Genomic DNA, 20,932 nt, shown 5'->3' with positions numbered 1-20,932 from the left:
CTTAATTTTCTTGCGGTGGATATTAATTCATTAGATGAATGGAAATTATTTCTAATGTGTTAGTAGATAGTAGTAATTGCATCTTTTGTCTAGGGGGTATCTATTCTTCTATTTTCAAGAGTTGACTAAGATATTTAATCATTGGATTATTGGAAATTCTTACTGAAGTGACAATTATAGATAGATAGATACTTTTGTATCTCTTTATTAGAAAATCTTACTAGATAGTATCTAACTCTTATTATCTACACTGATCTCATTATTTTTATATTATTCTTGTTTTTAAGATACTTTTGTATATCACAAAAACGTGTTCAATAAGATACAAAAATATGTATCTATTTATAATTATCGGTATAAGTATCGCTTTATTTTAAAATCAAACAAGAGTATATAACTTCTATAATCTAACATTGCAAATTGTATCTTCTTGTATTCATTCAGATACTTTTGTATCTCTATGCTACAAAATGTTCCAATTGTATCTTCTATCTCATTTATTGGCTTTTGTATCTATACATCATAAAATCAACCTTCAGAGTATCTAACTTTGGCAATCTAGATATGGATTCATAAAACTAATGGGTAATTGTTCCAAATTGTATCTTCTATCTTATTCATTTAGATACTTTTGTATCTCGTTTGACACAAAATCTAACTTTTACAATCTAGACAGGGTTTTTGTCAAAAGTAATGGTAAGTGCGCATAATTGCCAAGTGAGATGCATCTTCGATTGAGCATCTGGACTGGAGTGACCTATCTGCGAGATACGTATCTCAAAAGGAGATTTGGACATGATCGGCTTACCGGATTAACTTGTGGCTTCTGCAAGTGTGTGGCGATGTTGGTGATGTTCATGCCCATGGCCGGAATCTGGGATCCGTAGAGCTGACCGGCGGTCGGGGTCATGTCCGTTAGCATTTTAGTCGTTGATGTGGCTGTTGCTGCTGCTGCTGCTGCTGCGGATGTTGCTGCTGCAGTTGCTGCTGCTGCAGTTGCAGTTGCAGTTGTCGTTGCTGCCGCAGTTGCTGCTGCTGTCAATTTGAGGCGCACAATGATGGTGTCTTTTTTTCGTGGCGACTGCCTTTTGTTTTGTTTTTCTCTGCCCACTTGGGTTCACAATTGTTTCGGGGATTTTTGGTTTAGTTTTGTTTTTCGTTTCGTTTTGTTTTGTTTTGTTTATCTTGTATATTCTTTATGGCTATTGTTGCAGAACAGGCTCACTGGTTTATTTATTTTTTTTTTTTTTGGGTAAAGGGAGAAAGACATTAAGGACATATGGACAATATATGGCTATGGGTTTTTGGCAAGCACACAGCACAATACAATATACAGCACAAGCACACACGCACTCAGAAAAAAAGCGAAGGTGAGCCAAATCGCCAAAGGATTATTAAGCCCAGCGCCCAGATATCCGTATCTGTAACTGTATCTCAATCTGTATCTCTATCTCTAACTGTATCTGTATCTGATATCTTTTTCGAGTCCGTCGGCGTTGCACTTTAACCACTCGGCCGTCGGCTGATTTGTTTGCTGTTGTTTGCTGTTGTTTACTGTTCGCTGATGTTGCGATTTCAATGTTTGCTGGCTTTTGTGCTTATATTATATATATATATATTTTATTATTACAATATTTTCTCTGTATATATATATATTATATATTTATATTTTTTGTTTAAGGAACACAGGCAAAAAAAGAAATGTAAGCGATGAAAATCAAAGGAAACTCGAACCAAAAATGCACACTTGTTTGTTTTAGCTTGTCTGTTTGCTGCTTGTTTGTTTGTTTATTTGTTTGTTTAGCTGTTTAGTTGTTTGATTGGTTGTTTTGTTTGTTTTTGTTGTTTGTTTGGTGACAGGAGGCGCCTGCCCAACGAAAAAAAAGTGTCGCTGCTTGATCCGCGCCAAAAGTAACGCCGTCGTCGCTGATCGTTCAAAGGCTTGCAACTGTTTCACGCGAACAAAAAGCTTGGCTAAATGTCGCCGCTGCCGCCGTTGCTGCCGCCGTCACCGCTGCCTCCGTCGACGTCGCTGCCGGCAGCAGTGGTGCAAGCGGGATGGGGATACCCCATTTTGGGGGTTCAGCTGCCACACTTAACCAGGCGTGTAACAGAGACAGCCGTACAGACAATACCAGGAGTGCAAAACCACCACCAACAACGCATATGCATATATGCATAGAGATGGTGGTTCCCAAAAAATTCCCAACACCACCACCACCACCACTGTTTTTGTGCCCTCCAGTTTCATTCATAAAAACCCCGAACGTCGAGAAACCAGTTTCCATAGCTCGGCCCCCTCTATATGGCCGGCTTAGCCAATCGCTGATCGGCCGGGCCTAACCTATAATTAGAGCGATGGCCGCTGTGCGAGCGGGACGGCTGCTGCAGCAGACACGTGCCTGCTGCCATCTCTTTCGACGCTCCTGCGGCCCTCTCTTTCATCATCGCGTGCCTGCGTGAAAAACCAAAAAACCAAATGCAAGGCAACCGTGTTCAATTAAATGTTCGCGACTTTTGTTTTCCCAGAACTGACTAACCAAAATAAAGGATAACAAAAAAACATGGAAAAAGGGAGTATAAGAAATTGGGTTTGCAAAATAAAAACAAGAAAGGAAACAAGTTTTGACAAGCCGTAGTTTACATATCCTTGCAGCTATTAAAAAAATTAGAGATTTTATTAAACAAAGTATTTGTTTAAATAAAAGTATGATTTTTCGCTGAGTGTTTTGATCTTTCATAAAGCAGCAATATGATATCCGATTTAAATTAAATTTAACCCGTAATTTTAAAACATTAAAATAGTACTGTTTATGGAAGTATATTAAAATAAATTGAAAGGCAGTAAAGGTTATTTTTTTAAATTTTTTTCCATGGGACCTATATGATATAGACCGTTCCAAATTATATGCTTCCTACAATAGAGGGAAGACTATTGATAAAGTTTTATCGAGAAAGCTTTATAACTAAGAAACAAGATTTCATAGAAACGGACAAGCGGACAGACAAACGGACAGGATAAGATCAAGAAAAGTTAAGCTGATCAAGACTATATCTAATTTAAAGGGTTGGACATGTCTCCCTCACTGCGTTGCAAACTTTTCAACTGAATTAACAATACCCTCGGCAAGGGTATAAAAAGGGCTACCCCTACATACACAATATATTCAAGAAAAACCAAATAGAAATTCACGCAAAATGACAAATTGTTTTCCATTTCGACTTTTCGTGCATATCGGCCGCAGCTATCGTAGTCGAAGCGAAAGGGAGTGGAGTCAAAGGGGGTGTGGTCGAGTTTTCTTACCCTGAAAACAACCGAATAAAAGGAAAGCAAATTTGGTCAGCTATTTGGAAAGTATTAAGACTGGACTTCGGATATGAAAAGAAAGTCCGAAAATATTTATTTCCCACAAGCATTTCATCTAAGGGTAAACCAAAAGAATTAACTTATGGTTTGTTTTCGTTTATACATTTTCTGGGAAAACTATTAACAAATCGTTTAGAGTTGCAACTTTTTTCTAATAGGAAAAGGCACTCTTAAATAAAATAAAAGGTAGTTACAAGCTGTTTAACATTACAAATCTAAAACTTATCCGATTTAAATCAAGTTTAAGCCATATTTTTGAAATAGTATTATAGTACTATATAGTGAAGTATATTTATTAACAAATACAACCTTCATCATTATTATTGTGCACACTTTTAACATTTTAAAACTTATGTTACTTATATACTCCAAAAATTATGCTTTTTGGTACAAAAAACAATGACATTTAAATATTTTTGTAGTTTTATTGTATGAAATATTATCCTTTGGCAAATATTTGCTTATTAGGAAATAAATAATTAATGCAAATTATTCACAGCTTTAATAACAATTTGGGTTTACATCTTAATATCCTTTAGTTTTAAATTGAAATAGAATCTTTTTTTAGATTTTATACATATTTTTCAGTATAATATAATAAAAGAAAACTATTTTTACACTTACAGAAATTTTAAAAGAATCTTGTTGCAAATTTTAAAACAATCTTAAAAATCATCAAATTTTCTGTGACCTAAAATATGCAAAATTTCTATTGTAGATAAATGTATTTTCACACTTTCGGAAAATAAACGAGAAAGAATATATTTCGAATTAAAATTGGCCTTATATTGGTCCGTTTAATCGTGATTTTGGGGACCAAGTCGATATTAACCCGCTCAAGAGCTGTTGCATTTGTGAGCTGCAGCTGAGAGGCCGGCTAATTGAACCACACCCCCCGATCCGCCCCCCCGCGTGCCGCTCCTGGGCGCCTTATGCAAACAGAACGCCCAGGCAGCCGAAAAACGCCAGCCCCTGAAAAGCTGAAAAGTCGAAATACTACGAACTGTCGATGGAGGTGGATGGTGTGGAAGTGGATGTGTATGTGTCTGTGGTAGTGGAAGTGGAAGTAAAAGTGTGCCCAGCACAAGTCTCCTGGCCGCGGGAAACCCTCTGCACAGCGGGAAAATTCGTAGGCCAATCAATTGGGGGGAAAATAATATATATATATATATAATATAATATTGTTTCATACAATAATGTAATGTTTCAATAAAAAATCTGTATATATCTATTTCTTATTTCTATTTCTTAAATTATTATTTGAATTCTAGAATATTTGTTTTTGTTTTTTTTTCGGAGTGTAGGCCGGCCAATTGTGGTGTTTTTGTTGCAGTGACTCGGGACTCACGACCCCGCTGCAGGACAAATGCAACACATTAAGTGGGGGTGAGGGGTGAGGTTGCGGGGGGGTGGGCCCAAAGTCACAGGCAAGGCCAAGCAACTTCCTGACTCCTCGTGGCCATGGCGTTGTGGTGCATCTCGTCAGTTAGCTGGGCAAACTGATAAAGCTGACTGATTGCATGGGGTAACCCTTCCCCCCTTTTTGATCCCATTTTTGCCACCTTTTTCCCACCCCGCCTCTGGAAAACTGTGGAATTTCCTTCTCTTTCGCTGAGATTTGTATGAACGAATCAGCTTTCTGCACTCGATCTCTCTGTCTCTGTCGCACAGCCTCTTTGTGTCTCTTTCTCTCACGCAAACGCACATTTTCCCGCCGCGCTATTTTCCCCCCACTTTTCACTTGTGGGTGGCTACCACTCCGCATTGTTGCCTTTTTTGAGTGGCCCTGATTGCCTCACATCAAGTCGATACATGTGTGTGGCGACAGTGAAGATTGACTAAGAGATATGGCACTTTAGTTTATTAAGTTACATACAACTTGTAATTCATTTATCACAAACTATAGCCCACAAAATAGCAGGAAATCAAGGGGCTAGAACTTAATTCTTAAAAATAAACTATATATTGGAACATTGTATTTCACTAACAATTATTAATATAATTTAAATTTATTTTATTTTATCTATTTTTATTTTATTTTATTTTTTTTTTATTTACTTATACAAAAACTAATCCAATAATGTAGTAAAACAACTCTTTTAGTTCTTTATGAATTTTGCCTCTAATTAATTATTTTTTCTAATCCTTTTTTTTTAAATATCTAGTTATTTTTATAATTTTTTTTATTTAACATTTTTCTTTTTAGTTCTCTCTGGATTTTTCCTGTAAGTTCTTCGGTTTCGAGCACGACTTTATTTACGACTTTATTAATTCAGTGCACGCACTGCACGAAGTCTTCTGTCTGCGTTCTGTTTCTACTTTCGTGCTCGCTCGACAATTTTGCAACTCCAACTTCATTGGGGGCGTGGCCCATTCGCCCATTTGCCCATTTGCGGGAAGGTCCTCGACGACGAGGTCCTGGCGATGATTTGCACTTTCCTTCATTGTGCCTGTCAACAATTATAATGACACTCTTATTGTCAGCCAGTCGAGAGAAACTTTCTGCCACTACTTCTGCCTCTGCCTCTGCTTCTGCTTCGCTTAATTAAACCATTTTGCAATTTTCTGCTGCTCAAAGTTCTGCTGCCACGCCCCCGCGCCGCCTGAATGGCCCTCGAAGTCGTCAAGTTTTATGCATTTAATTAAGAATTTAATTTTTAATTGCACACAGTCGTGGACGACTTTGTTTTTTTTTATTGCGCTTTTTAATTAAATTGTTTGCAACACCCACAAGTGACAGGCGACGACAGGCTACGCTCGAAATGATGACGATCACGACGATGGATTTAGTTTTTTAGTTTCACTCAGCTGATGATGACTTTCCCCCTCAATATAAAATCGCTCAAATTGATTAGCATATTGCGAGATCGCTATAAATTGGTTCAGAATTGCAAAAAGTGTCCAAAATTGCCTGATTTATGAAGGCATATTCATTCTAATTTATATTGGGTTTTATTTTGTCTTACTCATCACTTAATTGCTATTAAAGAAATTCCAAAAAGATATTTAAATTCTCTTGCTTTGAATTACTAAAACTGAACAATTATTTTTTTTAAATGATTTATTATTGCATTTTATAATTCCTGACACGAGCAATTTCATAAACCATTTGTATTCATTTTAATTTGAACATACATTCAAAATGGCATAATATATTACATTCGGCATTATTTTTATAGATTTTTGAATGATTTATTTATGTATGTTTAAAAAATACTTTTAATACTTTGTTTAATGCTTTTACTTCATTTATGTTTAATACCAAAATATGGTTAAAATCACAGCACTTAAATGGTAAAACTGTGAAGTAAAATGTGAATAAAATATGTAAAATTTAAGTACCAATATATCGTTAAAATCACTGCATTTTAATGGAAAAGTCTATGTACGCAAAATAATAAATGATTAAATACCACTATATAATTCAAATCACAGCATTTTAATGGTACAACTTTTGGTGAACTGTATTACAAATATTTTCAGTTCCAAAACTAATATATAGTTGAAATTACAGCAGCTTAATGGTTAAGCTCTTAATGATTTTTACTTCATTTGTGTATATAAAACAAAAAAGTACTATTTGATTCAATGCCAACATATAGTTAAAGTCACAGCACTTTAATGGTAAAACTTTTAGTGAAATTACACCATTAGTGAGTCGCTCCATTTGGCGACTATTTATTTGGTGGTTGACTTTCTCGGCCAAATAAAATGGTTTTCATTGCGAACGTATTGCGGGCATAAAATAAAAGTAACCCCCGAATGCCAGGAACTACAACTACTCGAGGCTATTTTACGGATATCAAAATACAATTCAGACAAATCCAGTGGTTCAGGCGGGGGGGTGGTTAAAGAGGGTTAAGGGGGTCCACCAAACCCCTGGGCTCATGAATGCGAATGTAAATGTTGTTGGCAACGCGGTTGAGATTGTGGTTGTTGCCGTTTGTTGTCTCTCTGGTGCTTGAGTAAAAGTACAAGTTATGCGTCAAAACAACGAAAGCAGCCAAGAGCAAGAGGATACACCCGGAAAAATGCATATGTAAAACCAACCATTTAACAGTTAACACTCTTCCATAAATAAAAATGCAATGCAAATTATTAGATTACATAAAAATGTACAAAAATTTTACTTTGTCGTTTTTGAAAATAGTAAAATAACCAATTTCTATATTAATTTGTCTATTAGAATTTTAGAAATTTGTTTCTGCTATTTTAATTGTTATTCTACTATGACACTTTTGTTAACAGTAAAATAATCATTTTTCTATGTTGATTTGTCTTGAAAAATAGGTAATCTACAATTCATATAATAACAAAATACATTAAAAACTGAATAGTTTTTCTAATGTTATGCAAATAGTAAAATACAAATTTGTTCTGTGTTGATTTTACATATGTATTTTTTTCTGTGTGTATGGAGTCGGAGTCGGAGTCCAAGTTCGTTCCTCTAAATTGCTAGGCGAGGGCGTGGCCCAGAATCGTAAATCACTTTGAAGTGGGTCGTAGACGTCCGAGCTGCGTTCCAGACAACAAAAAGCAACAGCAGCGGCAGCAGACACTCCGAACCTGAACCCCTCTCACTTGAGCACTACACCATCCTACAACTGGTGTACCCTCTAACCCTCTAAGTCCCCTCCCATACGTTTTTTTTTTGCGATGCCCCGCGGCGACAGGAAAAAGCACGCTAGGCGCTGCCAAAGCTGCTTATCCTGACACACGGTAGCCGTTAAGTGTCCAAGTCGAAAAATAAAAAAAAATAAAACAAAAACAAGCGGAAGGAAGCGAAGATAATGCCTGCTTGTCCAAAAATCGATCGGGGTTGCCAAGGCGCAAATCAATCAGCAAATTTATTGATATCACTCATCACCCTGAAAGTTTCGTCTTCGCCCCAGTTCAGTTAATAACAATAATTATTGCAGCAAATTAAGCCGCACGCATCCTGAAAGTGCAGGGCACTCTTCTGTTTTGTTTTTTTTTTTTTTTTTTTTTTTTTTTGAAACCATATGATGATCAATCGATCTTGATGAGTTGTCTTAGCCAAAGACAACTGCCCTGGGGCCACTTTCAGACACTCCACTGAAGGTCTGCCAATTTAAGTGTAACGATAAGTGAGATATGCGAAAAGTACTTGGCAACATGTGCCATATAATCCTGAACAAGATAACCATATTCAGGGATTTTATATTGGCAACAAGATAAAGAAGAATTTGTTAGATTTATAAATTCCCATTCCTTGAATTTTTTAAAATCTTAAAAGTGAGAACATACTTAGTGATGATTTATTTTTTAATTGTTTTCATTCCTGCCTCAATCAATTTACTTAAATGTGATGATATTGTCATGAACATATTTAGCTTCTTTGTGTTGTAAACTTTTTTAAAAAGTAGCCATACGGTTCTGTATAATCACCAAACAAATTGTACATCCATCATAACTCCAAACTTAATAGTCCTCCCCACCTCGATAAACGTTTTGTCTTAGATGAGATTTAATTTGCGGGCGCTTTAATAGAGCTATCAAGGTGAAATCTTCAAAAGCTGGAGGTCCTCGATGGAGATTGGGGGCTTTGAGAGGGAGAAATGCGCAATCAACGCCAACATATTGTACAATACTATACATAAATTCCAGGGTAAGGCCCAACTTACCATATAATGACTACCTACCTTGATTACACACGACCATCGAGTGTTGAGGGTGTTGCTTAAGCTCGAACGTTGATGCCACCGATGGATGGATGCTGATGCGGATGCTGCATGCCCAAAACCGAAACCTGTGTTTAAACTGAAGAGGGTGCCAACATGAGCGGCGGCGACCCAAGGAACTCAGGAATCAGGAACTTCCGAGGCGACCAGTAGACCCACAGAAACTCAGCAAAAGCCAAAAACTTTGTTTATGCTATGAACTTTATGAACTTTATGAATTTTTGAGTACATGAAATCAAAATAGCCTAGACGAATGCATTAAATAATACTATCAGAGATGCCGAAGGTTTAAAAATTTCCAACTAATATGTCTTAGTTTAGTTTACTATAAGTACTTTTACCATTGTCAAAGCAAAAAGGAAACTATTCAACAATAAAAAGAAGTGAAGACAAAAGCAATAAATGACCTTAAAAAGAGCGAGAATAGTTTAATTTTAATTTTTAACTTTTGCGTCCGGCGTTGCCACCTTATTTATAACAAGTTAATTTGGTTACACCTCACCATTTCTCGCATTTTTGAATTCTTAAGTCTGACTTAAGTCAACTTAAGCGAATACATTCAATGGTGTTTATTCACACACGTATTCCCCCATTTCATGAAACGGCCATCGTATAAACTTAGTAATACTCAACCAAAGCCCCAAGAAACCCAAAGAAAACCCAGAGAAAAAAGAAGAGAGCGAACTGCGTGCCAACTGACGACGCCTGATTGTTGCTGCTTCGACTGCGACTGCTGCTTCATTGCACTTAATTATTGTTATTTATTATTTTTATATTGTTTTGATGAGATGTTCAGCAGCATGTTGACGAAATGTCGAATTTGCAAATTGTTTAAATCAACTGGATGAAGGCGCTGCTGCTGTTCGTCGTATAATTGATCGATTGCAGGCTCGGGGCGTTTTCTGAAATTATCATAATTAGACTAAATGCAGACTGCTGCTGTTCTGCCGCTACTGTCCATCCTCTTTTTTTACCCCATCTTTTGACACTTGCTCTTTTATTGATGGCGCCCGACAAGGGACGAACGTACAGATTTAGCATTTGTCGTGTTTAATTGCGTAATTGCAGGTACATAATTACATATTTCCCCTTCTGGTCGGGCAAATCGAAATCGATTTCAGTTGAATGCAACTCAAATTAAGCGAAATTAATTTGAGTGCCATTTTCCATTTCAGACTCGAAATTTAAATTTAAACAGTTGCGGTCAAGGTAAAGGTAGTGGAACAAAAAAAGTTTTAAGGTATAAGACAATTTTTTCTGTTAAATTATCTTATTGCTTACCTACTTTCTAATAAACAATTATTATTATTATTAATTCCTAATTTCTAATTCCTAAAAATGTACTTCTTAATATACACTATTAAAGCATTTTTGAAGAGTTAATTGAAATCATTAAATACCCTCATTTAAATGGCTAATGGATTGGCAAACAAATAAATATATACAAAATAATCTTTCAATCAAAAAAAGTTGTAAATAATTTTTTATTTTGTTGTACATTTGAGACTTATTTGAACTGCGTACTTTTTTTTATTTTTCTCATTAAGCTTATAGAGTTTTAGTGTTTTCATTTGCCTTTCCCAAAAGCCAAAAAAAACTGCTATTATTTTAAGCGCAGCTGTATATAGCACACAACAGTAGCTGCAAGTGTCAGGGAAAACTAATGGAAATTGCGCTGGTCAAACTCGTTTGTCCCTCTTTTAGTTTGGCTCCAGTAATTTCTGTTTCTGTGTTTTTTTATTTCTGTTTCCCATCGCCTGTTTTTTTTATTTTTGTACTTTTTTTTGGCTCGTCCACACAATTAATTACACAAAAAAGTCGGCAAAAGTCCGCAGCCAGACCATAAAAAACATATATATGTATACACACACTTGGAGATGCAGGAGGTAGTATAATAAAGTTGGGGATACGAAAAGAGAAACATTTTTCTTCTTACAGCGCAACCTGTAATTATCGTTCGATACAAATCGAAAAGCGAGAGACACAAAACAATTTATTATTGTGAATTAATAAATTTTATTTTTCATTTTTGCCTCTGCTTCCTTCCATTTTCCTTTTTTTTTTTCCTTGTATGTTTCCTTTTTGGGTTGTGTTGTTGTGTATATGGTTTGTGGGTCTGACAAGGCGCATATATCTTGGGCATTATCTTGTCATACGATCTGGCAAGCGGCATTAAAATGCTAAAATGCCAAAACAAAAAAAAATACAAAAAATTAATGGCAAGCAAAAATTAGCAAATGGGTTTTAGCTTTACTGCAATAAAAGAGAAATTTTTACGTAATTCATTTGCTTTTTGCTTTTTTCGTTGGTTTTTTTTGTACATTTCTAATTCGCACATAAAAAAGTTTAAGTTCATTTTAATCACCCATTAGAAAAAAACTTGTTAACGTTTTCCGCGAAAGTCTTTATGTGCTTGGTCGTTTAACGTTTTAAAACTAAAGGCCTGAGGTTGCGTTTTATTTTCGTGGCACTTAAAGAAGTTGCCTAAATTCAACTGTTTTTTTTTTATCAGCGGAAATTCATTACAAAGATTACGCATACGCCATGTTGAGCTTTTGAGCTGTGAGCTTTGTTTATCCTGGTAAAATCGCAATGGGGCGTGGTCGTGCCCTTTTTTTTCTTCCCTATTTTTCTTTTTATGGCAACAACAAAGGGAAACATTTAATGAAGTTTCAATAAAAACGAGAGAAAACAAGAAGATGAAAACAAATGGGAAAAAAGGGGGAAAACAGCAAGTGGAAATAAAAAATCAAATAAAGAAATCAACCAACAAACAACGAGCAGCGTTTGCTGATGACAATGACAAAATAAAAATGGGAAATGGTAAATGGGTACACGCGAAAAAAAAAATTGTGAAAGAATATTGGAACTATTTTTACATGATTTTTAGTTTTAAAGTTTTTATTTGATTTAATGCCACTAAAATATCAAAATTAAACTTATGTGTTTTAAAAATAAGGACTACAGTTTAAGACTCTTACATTATTTTATATTGAATTGATACTTATATTTTAAAGCTGCTTCTTTCTAGTTTATTTTCAAGACTGTATTTTTTTTGAGTGTATAGGGAAAATGGAAAAGTGGGGTGCAGTTAGTCCCCTGTAAGAGTTTTCCCACCAGCCGCCTCGATTGAAATTAACGCAAAAAAGGCGTGGCCTTTGCCGTTGTGACAACAACAACTGGGTGGCTGGGTGGTTGGGTGTTTTGTAGGGTGGGTGGGTGGTATGCACCCAGGGAAAAGCAACACAACCGCCGATGAGCAATAAACAAACAAGGCAAGAGCAACAACAAAGGGGTTGGGTTGGTGCGTGGGTGGTTGTACGGTGTGTTTGGTGTGTTTGGTGTGTTTGGTGGGGCTTGGCGCTGCCTTTGACTGCCACTCAATTAGTTTTTATTGCGCTGTCAGCAAAGCAAGCTTAAAATAAAAAAAAACAAAAAAAATAGGAAGAGAGAAACGGATCTACCTCGTTTTGTCAGCTCATAAAAATGTCACAGCAGCTAATTAAACGGAATGAGAAAGATGCCCTGTGTTGTGACAGGTTTGACAAGCAGCCTCAAAAAAAAACGTATGCAAAAATCCAAAATCTAATATCTCAAAGCGCGATGATTGACAGTGCCGATCGCATGCCAGATCCACCCATTTCAACCAACCCACCGGCTAATCACCTGTTTCGAGTGTTGCGCAAATTGATTTTCATTAGCGTCCGACTAATTAATTGGCCCAAACGAACGAGCCGCGCCAGCCTCTCTGATTAATTTGCATGTCGATGGGGCTAATGCCACATAAAGAGCACGGCAAGAAAAGTTTATCTCTGATGATCAATAACAGAAAACCTAAGAAAATGTATAAATTATCTTTAGGAAATTGTAATAATCTTGTTATAAACATTTTTATTAGAAGGTTTATTAGCCACTAGCTTATACACAATAAAAACATAAGAAGAACAATAAAATTAGTAAATTTAATAATCAATACAAAAAGGAGTTGTAGTAAAAATAGAAATCTTATGATCAATAACAAAAAAATTTAATTAAATTAATTTAAATTATTTTTCTGTGTGTGTTAGTTAACAATTTGCCACTTGTTTTAGATGCTGTACATTATATCTATGAATGCGTCTGGTCTATTTGTTGACCATCTATGAGTTGTTCATTTTAAGCCAGCTTCCAATTTGGTAAAGTTCACCGCTTACTCATTAGCCCAACAATTATAGATAGCATAATATATCGAAAAAGGGGGCGTGTCATTAGCCCCGTTAAGCGCAAAAAAAGCGTTCGAAAAGCGAGAAAAATCCAGTCGAGCAATAAAACCATAGCCATTAACGAATGGATGAATGTTATTTTTTCAACTGTTTTTTTGGTTAATGATACCGGCGCTGTTTTGTTGCTCTTTTCCACTTTTTTTTAACTCTCCAAAATTTTTTTTTGTGAAATTCAAAACTTGGCCGAGTGAAATTTCCATGTCAAAAGCGGCCTGGCCTCCACCCCATTGGCCATGCTAAATTTTCGTGATGCTGCGAAAGTCAAATAAAAGCCAAAAAAAAAACACAAGGCAGCAGAAAAACTTCAAAACGAAAAATGCCGACTAAAAAAAAAAAAACCGAGGGGAAAATGTGCTTAAGAAAAGAAGCCACGGCAAACGGGGGAACAAAAAAAATGAATGTAAGAGCCGAAACATTTTCGCAACGCTCTCGAAAAAACCCAAAAGACGACGGCATTATCCAATGTCCGACTGAATAAAGTGGGGAAAAAGCTGGCTAAAAGGGGTAAAAGGAGGTGGAGGTCTCACCTGCCTCAATCCGCAGTCCGCAATCCGCAATCCTCGATTCCAGGCATCTCGGCATCTTTAACCTCGACGACTTGACGACTTTGACTTTTGTTATGGCAGCAGCAGCAGCAGCAGCACCAGCGCCAGAGTTTCCAGTACTCCAGAGCTCTATGGATGAGATGGCATGGCCCACGGGCTCCAAGATACCGACGCGTTGAAGATTTTGTGCCAACCCACTTTTTTGTATACCTTTTACTGGTGCAGTTAAAGGGTATACTACATTCGTTGAAAATTATGCATACAACAAAGTAAATACAAAGTAAATAAACAAGACGACTTTGTTCGTATAAATTATAGCTAGAGATTTGGAAGTCGACAACTTCGTTATGTCCCCTTCGATTCAGTCAATACCTATTTACACATCAAAAATTGGCAAAATCAAAGATCTTAGAAGTTATGGGCATTTAAGTTATAATAGGATTTCATTTGTATGAGCGCAAAAGATCTTAGCTTGTAAAGATGTCGCTACCTTAAGCCCAATTTTTTTCTGTGATCATAATTATTATGACATTTTTAAGTTATGTATGGGGTATCGAAAAGTCAATGCGTTTTTTCTTGTTTTTTTGTGTAGTCGCAAGTCTTTGGCAGACATGGGGCAGACCAGACCTCAAGGAGGCATTCTCCATCTCCATCTCAAACTCCAAACTTCAACTCCAAACCATCGCCATCCCATTCGACCGCTTTCTGCGCTCATTTATTTAACGTTGCCATGAGAATTATTAAAAATTTTATTCGCATAATTTGTGAATTATTTTGTGTCTGGTTTTCGAGGTTTTGGGTTTTGGTTTTGGTTTTAGTTTTGCTTTCGGTTTGGTTCTGCTCAAGTCTGCGCCTTCAACGCCAACGTTGTCATGGAGTCACCACCTCCTCCTCAACAAAAAAAAAACATAAAAAAATAAAACAATCGAGATTTGCACTTGCCAAAGTTTAACCCTTATAAGGTCAAGCAAATTTGCAAAACTAATGAGCTGTAATGACATTTAAAATAATAAAATGTAATTTCAAAGTTATACTTTACAAACAACTAAAACATTTTTTTACTTTTAGATTTTTATGTTATTTATGTTATTTTTTTTATAATAATCACATTTTTTCGGTTTTTCTTCTTGTCCAATTTGTTAAAGATGTAAAGCTTTCATAGTTTTAACCGATTAAAGTCAATTTTTCAAGGGGGTTACCTCTATACCTAAGTTTGTAAGAAAATATGCGTTTAGTGTAAATTTTTTTGTGTTAACAATTTGCATTTAAAATATGCTAACAAATTTAATATTAATATTATATTTTCAGCTTGCTAACAATTCACTCATTGAACTAAGATGAAAATTCTAAGTACTTCCTGTTATCATGGGTTTTTGTGACCCCGATTCCTGATTAAGGGTTAAAAAGATCATGGCGGCTCTCAACAAAATCACCTCCGCTTAAACTGCTGCCCACACAAAACAAAAACCAGCAAAGTCTTGTTGAGAAAAAGCGTTTGTTTAACCACGCGATAAACATTTTTAATGCATAATAATAGCGCAAAACTAATTAAATTGTTCAGTTAAAGCTGAAAGGCGGTAAGAGCGGGCCATAGTTGTAATTTCTCTTTCTGGCAAAAAAGCCACACAAAACTATTTGGCCTGAAAGCGTGCGGAAAGTCGATCAAGGTATTTGCTTAAATATTTCACGGATAGTGTAACGAATTAATGAGCTGCAATCCAATAAATAGCTATTTGCATATGTGCTGATTTTAAGAAAAAAATTAATTTTCTTTATTGAAAGTAAAACAATAAAAATCAAAAAGACCTATATCTTGCAGTTACAATATTATATTATATTATATTATATTTTTAATTGATTGTTTTAGAGTGCTTGAAGGTATATCTTTACTCTTATTTTGCATTGCGAAAAGTAAACCATTTGAGAAATTACACAAATTACGACTGACATCTCAAATGGTTTCGGTGTGAACAAAGCCGAGGACTCTTTGATCTGGTTCTTAATGGCTGCTCGACTTGCAGTGCATAATTAGGGTGCCCCTATGCCATTTGACATCATTAGGGGCATCCGATGGACACCCAGCTGCCCGGATTCGCACTCGGAACTGGGCTCGAAATCGAAATCCAAGTCCAAATCGAAAATGGATCATTAAAGAGAGCTGCAGGTGACTGACTGGTGACTTTGAAGGTGCCCGAAATGTGCAACTCATTAGGCTGGACAACTGGAAATTCGGTTGCAGTTTCCAGGAATGGCAAAACGAAAGAAATGAGGAGGATTCGAAATTCATTCAGCGATTGCAATTGCAATTGCCATTGCCATTGCCATTGCCATTGCCACTGCCACTGCACTAATTACACAGTCAAGTGGCGCGGCAGTCGGCAGGTCAGTTCATTCATGGGACCAAAAATCCATTTATCACATCGATTCCGCTCCTGCTGCGTTTACCACTGAGCAGCTTACATGCACTGACAAAAAAATGGCATACTACAAATAAAGATTTTGGATATTGGATTCAAAGTGACATAATAAATATTTAAATAAAATATATAATCTTGAGCTTAAATGCAATGCATGTTTAATTGCATGATTAATTATAATATTATTTTAATTAATGTGGCTAATATGAGATTAAATATATTTCATATTTGATTTAAAAGCATAATATAGCTTTAACTTAAATTCAATTTTCAGATCTTAAAATCAATTCTAAAACTAAAAACAGGAATATATGAAAATCCAAGCGACTTATGTTTCAATTAAGTAGAAAGTTTTAAGCATACAAGGTTTTTTTAACAGTGTTCAAGTACTTCCAAACAACCAACCAAAAAAAAGTAACTTATTTACTGAAAAATTGCATGAAATGCTAAAAAAGTAAAACCTGCAATAGATTAAAATCTAAAATTTTGTAAATTTAGTAAAACATATTAGAATTGAATAACTTTTTTCTTTGCAGTGTGGCAGAGCTGGTAGCAATTGCTATGACAAATTGACCAAGGGCTGCCTGCAATTTGCTGCTGCTGCAGCTAGAAACAATTTTGTAATGAAATTAATTGAACTACGACACGGCTTGCTTGCTCCAATTTGGGTGAACGCCCAGTGAAGGCAGTGAAAACCCAGCAGGAAAATCTAATAAATGTTTTGTAACGAGGGGCACAAAAAAAAGGGCTTCAAAGGGGGAATGAAGGGCCACCTTTTGACACCTGTTTGTCCTGCGGTCGTTTTTTGGCCTGCAAGGACCAGGACTCTTGAGTGGCTGTCTGTCTACAAATCATTCATCATCAGGGCAACATCCAGGTTTCATCCTCCAGCAACATTAACTTCGTCTTGGACTTCGACTTGGACGACTCCTCATCCTTTTGCAAGTTCTTCACTTTGCTGCTCATCTTTCATATAAATGATTTCTTCGTTTTGTGGTCCTGTTCGTTCTGTTTCTCGTACTGCCCCTGCTAAACCCATAATTATGCGTCTTATATATGAAAAGCAATACCAACAAAAAACTAAAAAAAAAAAACTAAAAACAAAGGGGCAAGTATTAAATAAAGAGGGGCTGCACTTTGCTCCAAAAAATACTCGGAATTTCCAGATACACATATATCACTGGACTTGGATGAACGGCCAACTCAAGGATATTTTTTCGGGCCATGTCAGGAAGGAGCCCCGAAAAAAATTAAAGCGGAGCAATCCAACAAATGATCTTTTTGGGCTTGCCCACAGGTGCAATTCTTCTAATACAAGTCTTCGGTTGGTTCGTGAGAAAAGTTATACATTTCGAGGGCTGGAGTTTCGGTTGGGACATCCATAAGTCATGCCCTCAAGTTTGGGTCATGGCAATTAGGCAGGCTACTGCATATTCGCAAATTTAACCCAACAAAGTAGTGAGAAAGTATACCATTTTTTGGTAAAAGCTAGCCACAACCACACAAAAAACTGAAAGTAATGCTTTAATAGGTGTGACTGGAAAATATACTACAGACAGGATTAAAGTAGAAGCATTAATTCAATACTAAATATTATAAACCCTTTAGTTTAGTTTCATTTCTGTGCCAAACAGTCTAAAACCAAAGTCTAAGGCATTGTTTTTAAGCCACATAAGTTTTATGTTGATATTTCTTGAATACATACATATCTTATTGAGAAATTTTTCATACCCAACAGTTTAAAATTTATGTAACATTATTTTAGTTTCTGTGACAATTTTTTGTTGTTTCAAGCGTATTCATCAGCGTTCATAACTAATTTTAATAAAAAACTTTTAAACCGTTTAAACTAAGTTATAGAATAAGTGGTTAGGCTTTTAAAGTTAAATTAATATTAAGACCAACCGAGGAACAACGTAATTAAGAACTTAAGCCCTTAAAGTTAATGCATAATTGAATAAGAAAATAAATAATTAATAAAACAAATTAAGCTATAACTTTTATAAGCTTAAGTTCAATTTTCCCCTTTGGGAAATCTTTATTCTTACAACCAAAAAAGTTTTGTTTGGCTGAATAAAATTAATTTTCCCCGCATTTTTCAAGTCGTGTGAAAATGCGTAGGGAAAATATGGTTTAGATTTAATTATAATTGATTTTGGGCAGCGGCCTTCGCTTTTCAGTGAGTGGAAATCGATTAATGAAGCCCGAAGGAAATTAATAAAAAAAACATTTCTCGAGCCACAGATTCCCAGTTTGGCCATCGATGTTGGCGCCACTTTGGGCCGGCGCATAATTAACCAAACAAAGAGCCGCACAAGCCGTTAAAGTGTCGAACTTCAAGTTGAAGCTGGGCTCGAAAAGTCAGTCAGAACACAAAAGGCCAGGCCGAAATAAAAAATACAAAAAAAGAAAATAAATGAAAAGAAAAAAAAGGAAGGAAGAGAAAAAACCACTATTTTGAGAGCCGAAAAAAAGCAATTCAAAAATGCGGCAAACTACAAAGCCAAAAGGAGATCATCATGAGTGAGGATTGGAAACTGTAACGAAACGTGTGTGTGTGTGTTTTAGCCACCTACGTACCGAAATACCCAAACATCCAAATACACACACTGGTAAAAAAAGAGTAGTAAATCCTAAAATATTATTTATTTATAACAAGGATTATGTTTACTTATTTTAAAGATGAAAATATTCAATTTTTGTATAATTTTTTTTTAGATTTTGATTTGATTATTTTCGGAATTGACTTCAATATCTTAAAATGTAATTTAAATTTGAACCATTAGTTAATATATTTTAATACTAAATCCTACTTAATCATGCAATTTAATCATTGTATTTAATATTATTATTTAATTTAAATTTTAAATATAAAATTTAGAATTCAACAGTCAGATATTTATTATACGTATTCCATTTTTGTATCAGTGTATATAACAAAATATCGAAATTGATCGACGAACAGGCCACAATGCTGACGACGACGATGATGATACTGATACTGATAATGATGATGATGATGATGACGAAGGGCCGAGAAAAAGGCTCTCAGGGTCCAGAAATCATTAAGCGTGATTAAAATGCGCGAAAGGATGAAATGTTTTCCCCCTTAGATGAAGGTGCCCAAAACTCAATCAATATAATATTTTTCACTTTTTTTTTCAAGTCCGAAATTGTGTGGGAAATGAACAAATTTGCCCATTTGATGAGGGTTGGTGAAATGAGCAAGGTTTTCGGAAGGGGTTGACGTCTTTTAGCATTTGATTCAGTGGAACTAGTGGAAAACTTGAGCATTCATTTCAATTTAATTTAATTTTAAATTTATAAATTTCGTCAAACAAGTCAAAATAAATATTAAGCATCTAGACTTAATTTTTTCTTTGAGCTATTGTCATATTTTCTACAAAATTTGGTAAGCTTTATTAGCCTATTTTGTTTTGAATATGTTTATTATTTATAATTCAATTTATATTTAATTCTTAAATTAAATATAGTGAACTTATATTGGTTTTTACAGTTACGTTATTAGAAAATATTTTGATTGAAATAATTAATTATAACAAATGTTGAATTAGTTTTTATTGCATTAAGCAAACATTGATGATTGATTTTCCTAGTTCTTTATAAGAATAAATTCTTTAATCAATTTCCCAGGGCAAATACGTTCGTTTTTTCCCTTTTATTTTTGAATGAATATAAAACAATATAAGAATGGTGTAAGACTTATTTGTGTACCATTCTCTTTGAATTTTTGCACTTGGGACAAATGCAAATAAAGCAGCAACTTAAATATATCATTTCTTTGGCTTGTTGCTGTCGTTGTTTCTGTGGTCGTTGTTGTTCTTGTCTCCGTTGTCGTTGTTGCTGTTGTTGTTTTTACTGGCAGCCTGTAATTAGCAGCAGACGTTGCCTGCCATTTGCCTTCATCTCAGAATGCCCCCATTTACCCCCCGGAGCAACCCCTTTTCCACCACTATTTTTATGCCACTGCCACTGCCTTTGTTCTTTATTTATTCTTTTCCCTCACTTACAAAAATATAGACTACAAAAAATATAAAAGTGCTTAAATTAAATATAAAATCATAATATTAAATACAATATTAAATTACATAACTTAATAATAAAGTATTTGAATAATTATGAAAAATATTAGATTTCAAATGGGTCCTATTCGTTTTAAATGCAATATATATTACAGCTTAATATGGTTTTAATTAAAAAAAAATTTTTAGATATTTAAATTCGTTCTAAAAATAATAAAAAAAAAACTGTGATACAAACTTAACTATTATTACATGAATTTTATACTACTGTACATAACAAAAATTTGCCAGTAGATGAGTATTAAATTGGTTCCACAAAAGTATCAAAATAAAACTTATGTGATTTAAAAATAAGGCAAATTTATATTATTTACTAATAAATTAATACTTATATTCTAACACTTTCTGTAGTTTATTTTCAGGACACACTTAAAACTAAATTTATTTAGATTTTTTTTTTGGTGTAATTTTTTTCTGTCAGTGCTGGTATTTGGCATCTTCAGCTGCTGGCGCGATGTTTCTAAGTTTTCAAATCCAAGTCAAGTCAAGTCTTTGGGCCAAGAAGAGCCAAGTCCATGGCCAAAAGATTAAAGATG

The 20,932-nt window shown here is 35.1% G+C and overlaps 1 protein-coding gene across 4 annotated transcripts in view; it reads right to left on the bottom strand.

The window, feature by feature from the left end:
- Window positions 1–1,944, bottom strand: part of LOC108137306 (transcription factor Sp9) — a 33,276-nt gene extending 31,332 nt beyond the window's left edge. For 2 of the 4 annotated variants that reach the window (XM_041709960.1, XM_041709961.1), the window contains exon 1: window positions 809–1,944. In XM_041709960.1, the coding sequence (XP_041565894.1) occupies window positions 809–922 (114 nt within the window). In that variant the 5' untranslated portion in view covers window positions 923–1,944. The remainder of the gene's footprint in view (window positions 1–808) is intronic. The other 2 variants (XM_017258931.2, XM_041709955.1) reach the window with 2 other exon arrangements.
- Window positions 1,945–20,932: the final 18,988 nt, after the last annotated feature.

This window comes from Drosophila elegans, unplaced genomic scaffold (genome assembly GCF_018152505.1).
Source record: "Drosophila elegans isolate 14027-0461.03 unplaced genomic scaffold, ASM1815250v1 contig_149, whole genome shotgun sequence".
Lineage (NCBI taxonomy): Eukaryota > Metazoa > Arthropoda > Insecta > Diptera > Drosophilidae > Drosophila > Drosophila elegans.
Note: the sequence above shows the minus strand (reverse complement) of the source record. Positions and strands in the feature narration are given on the sequence as shown.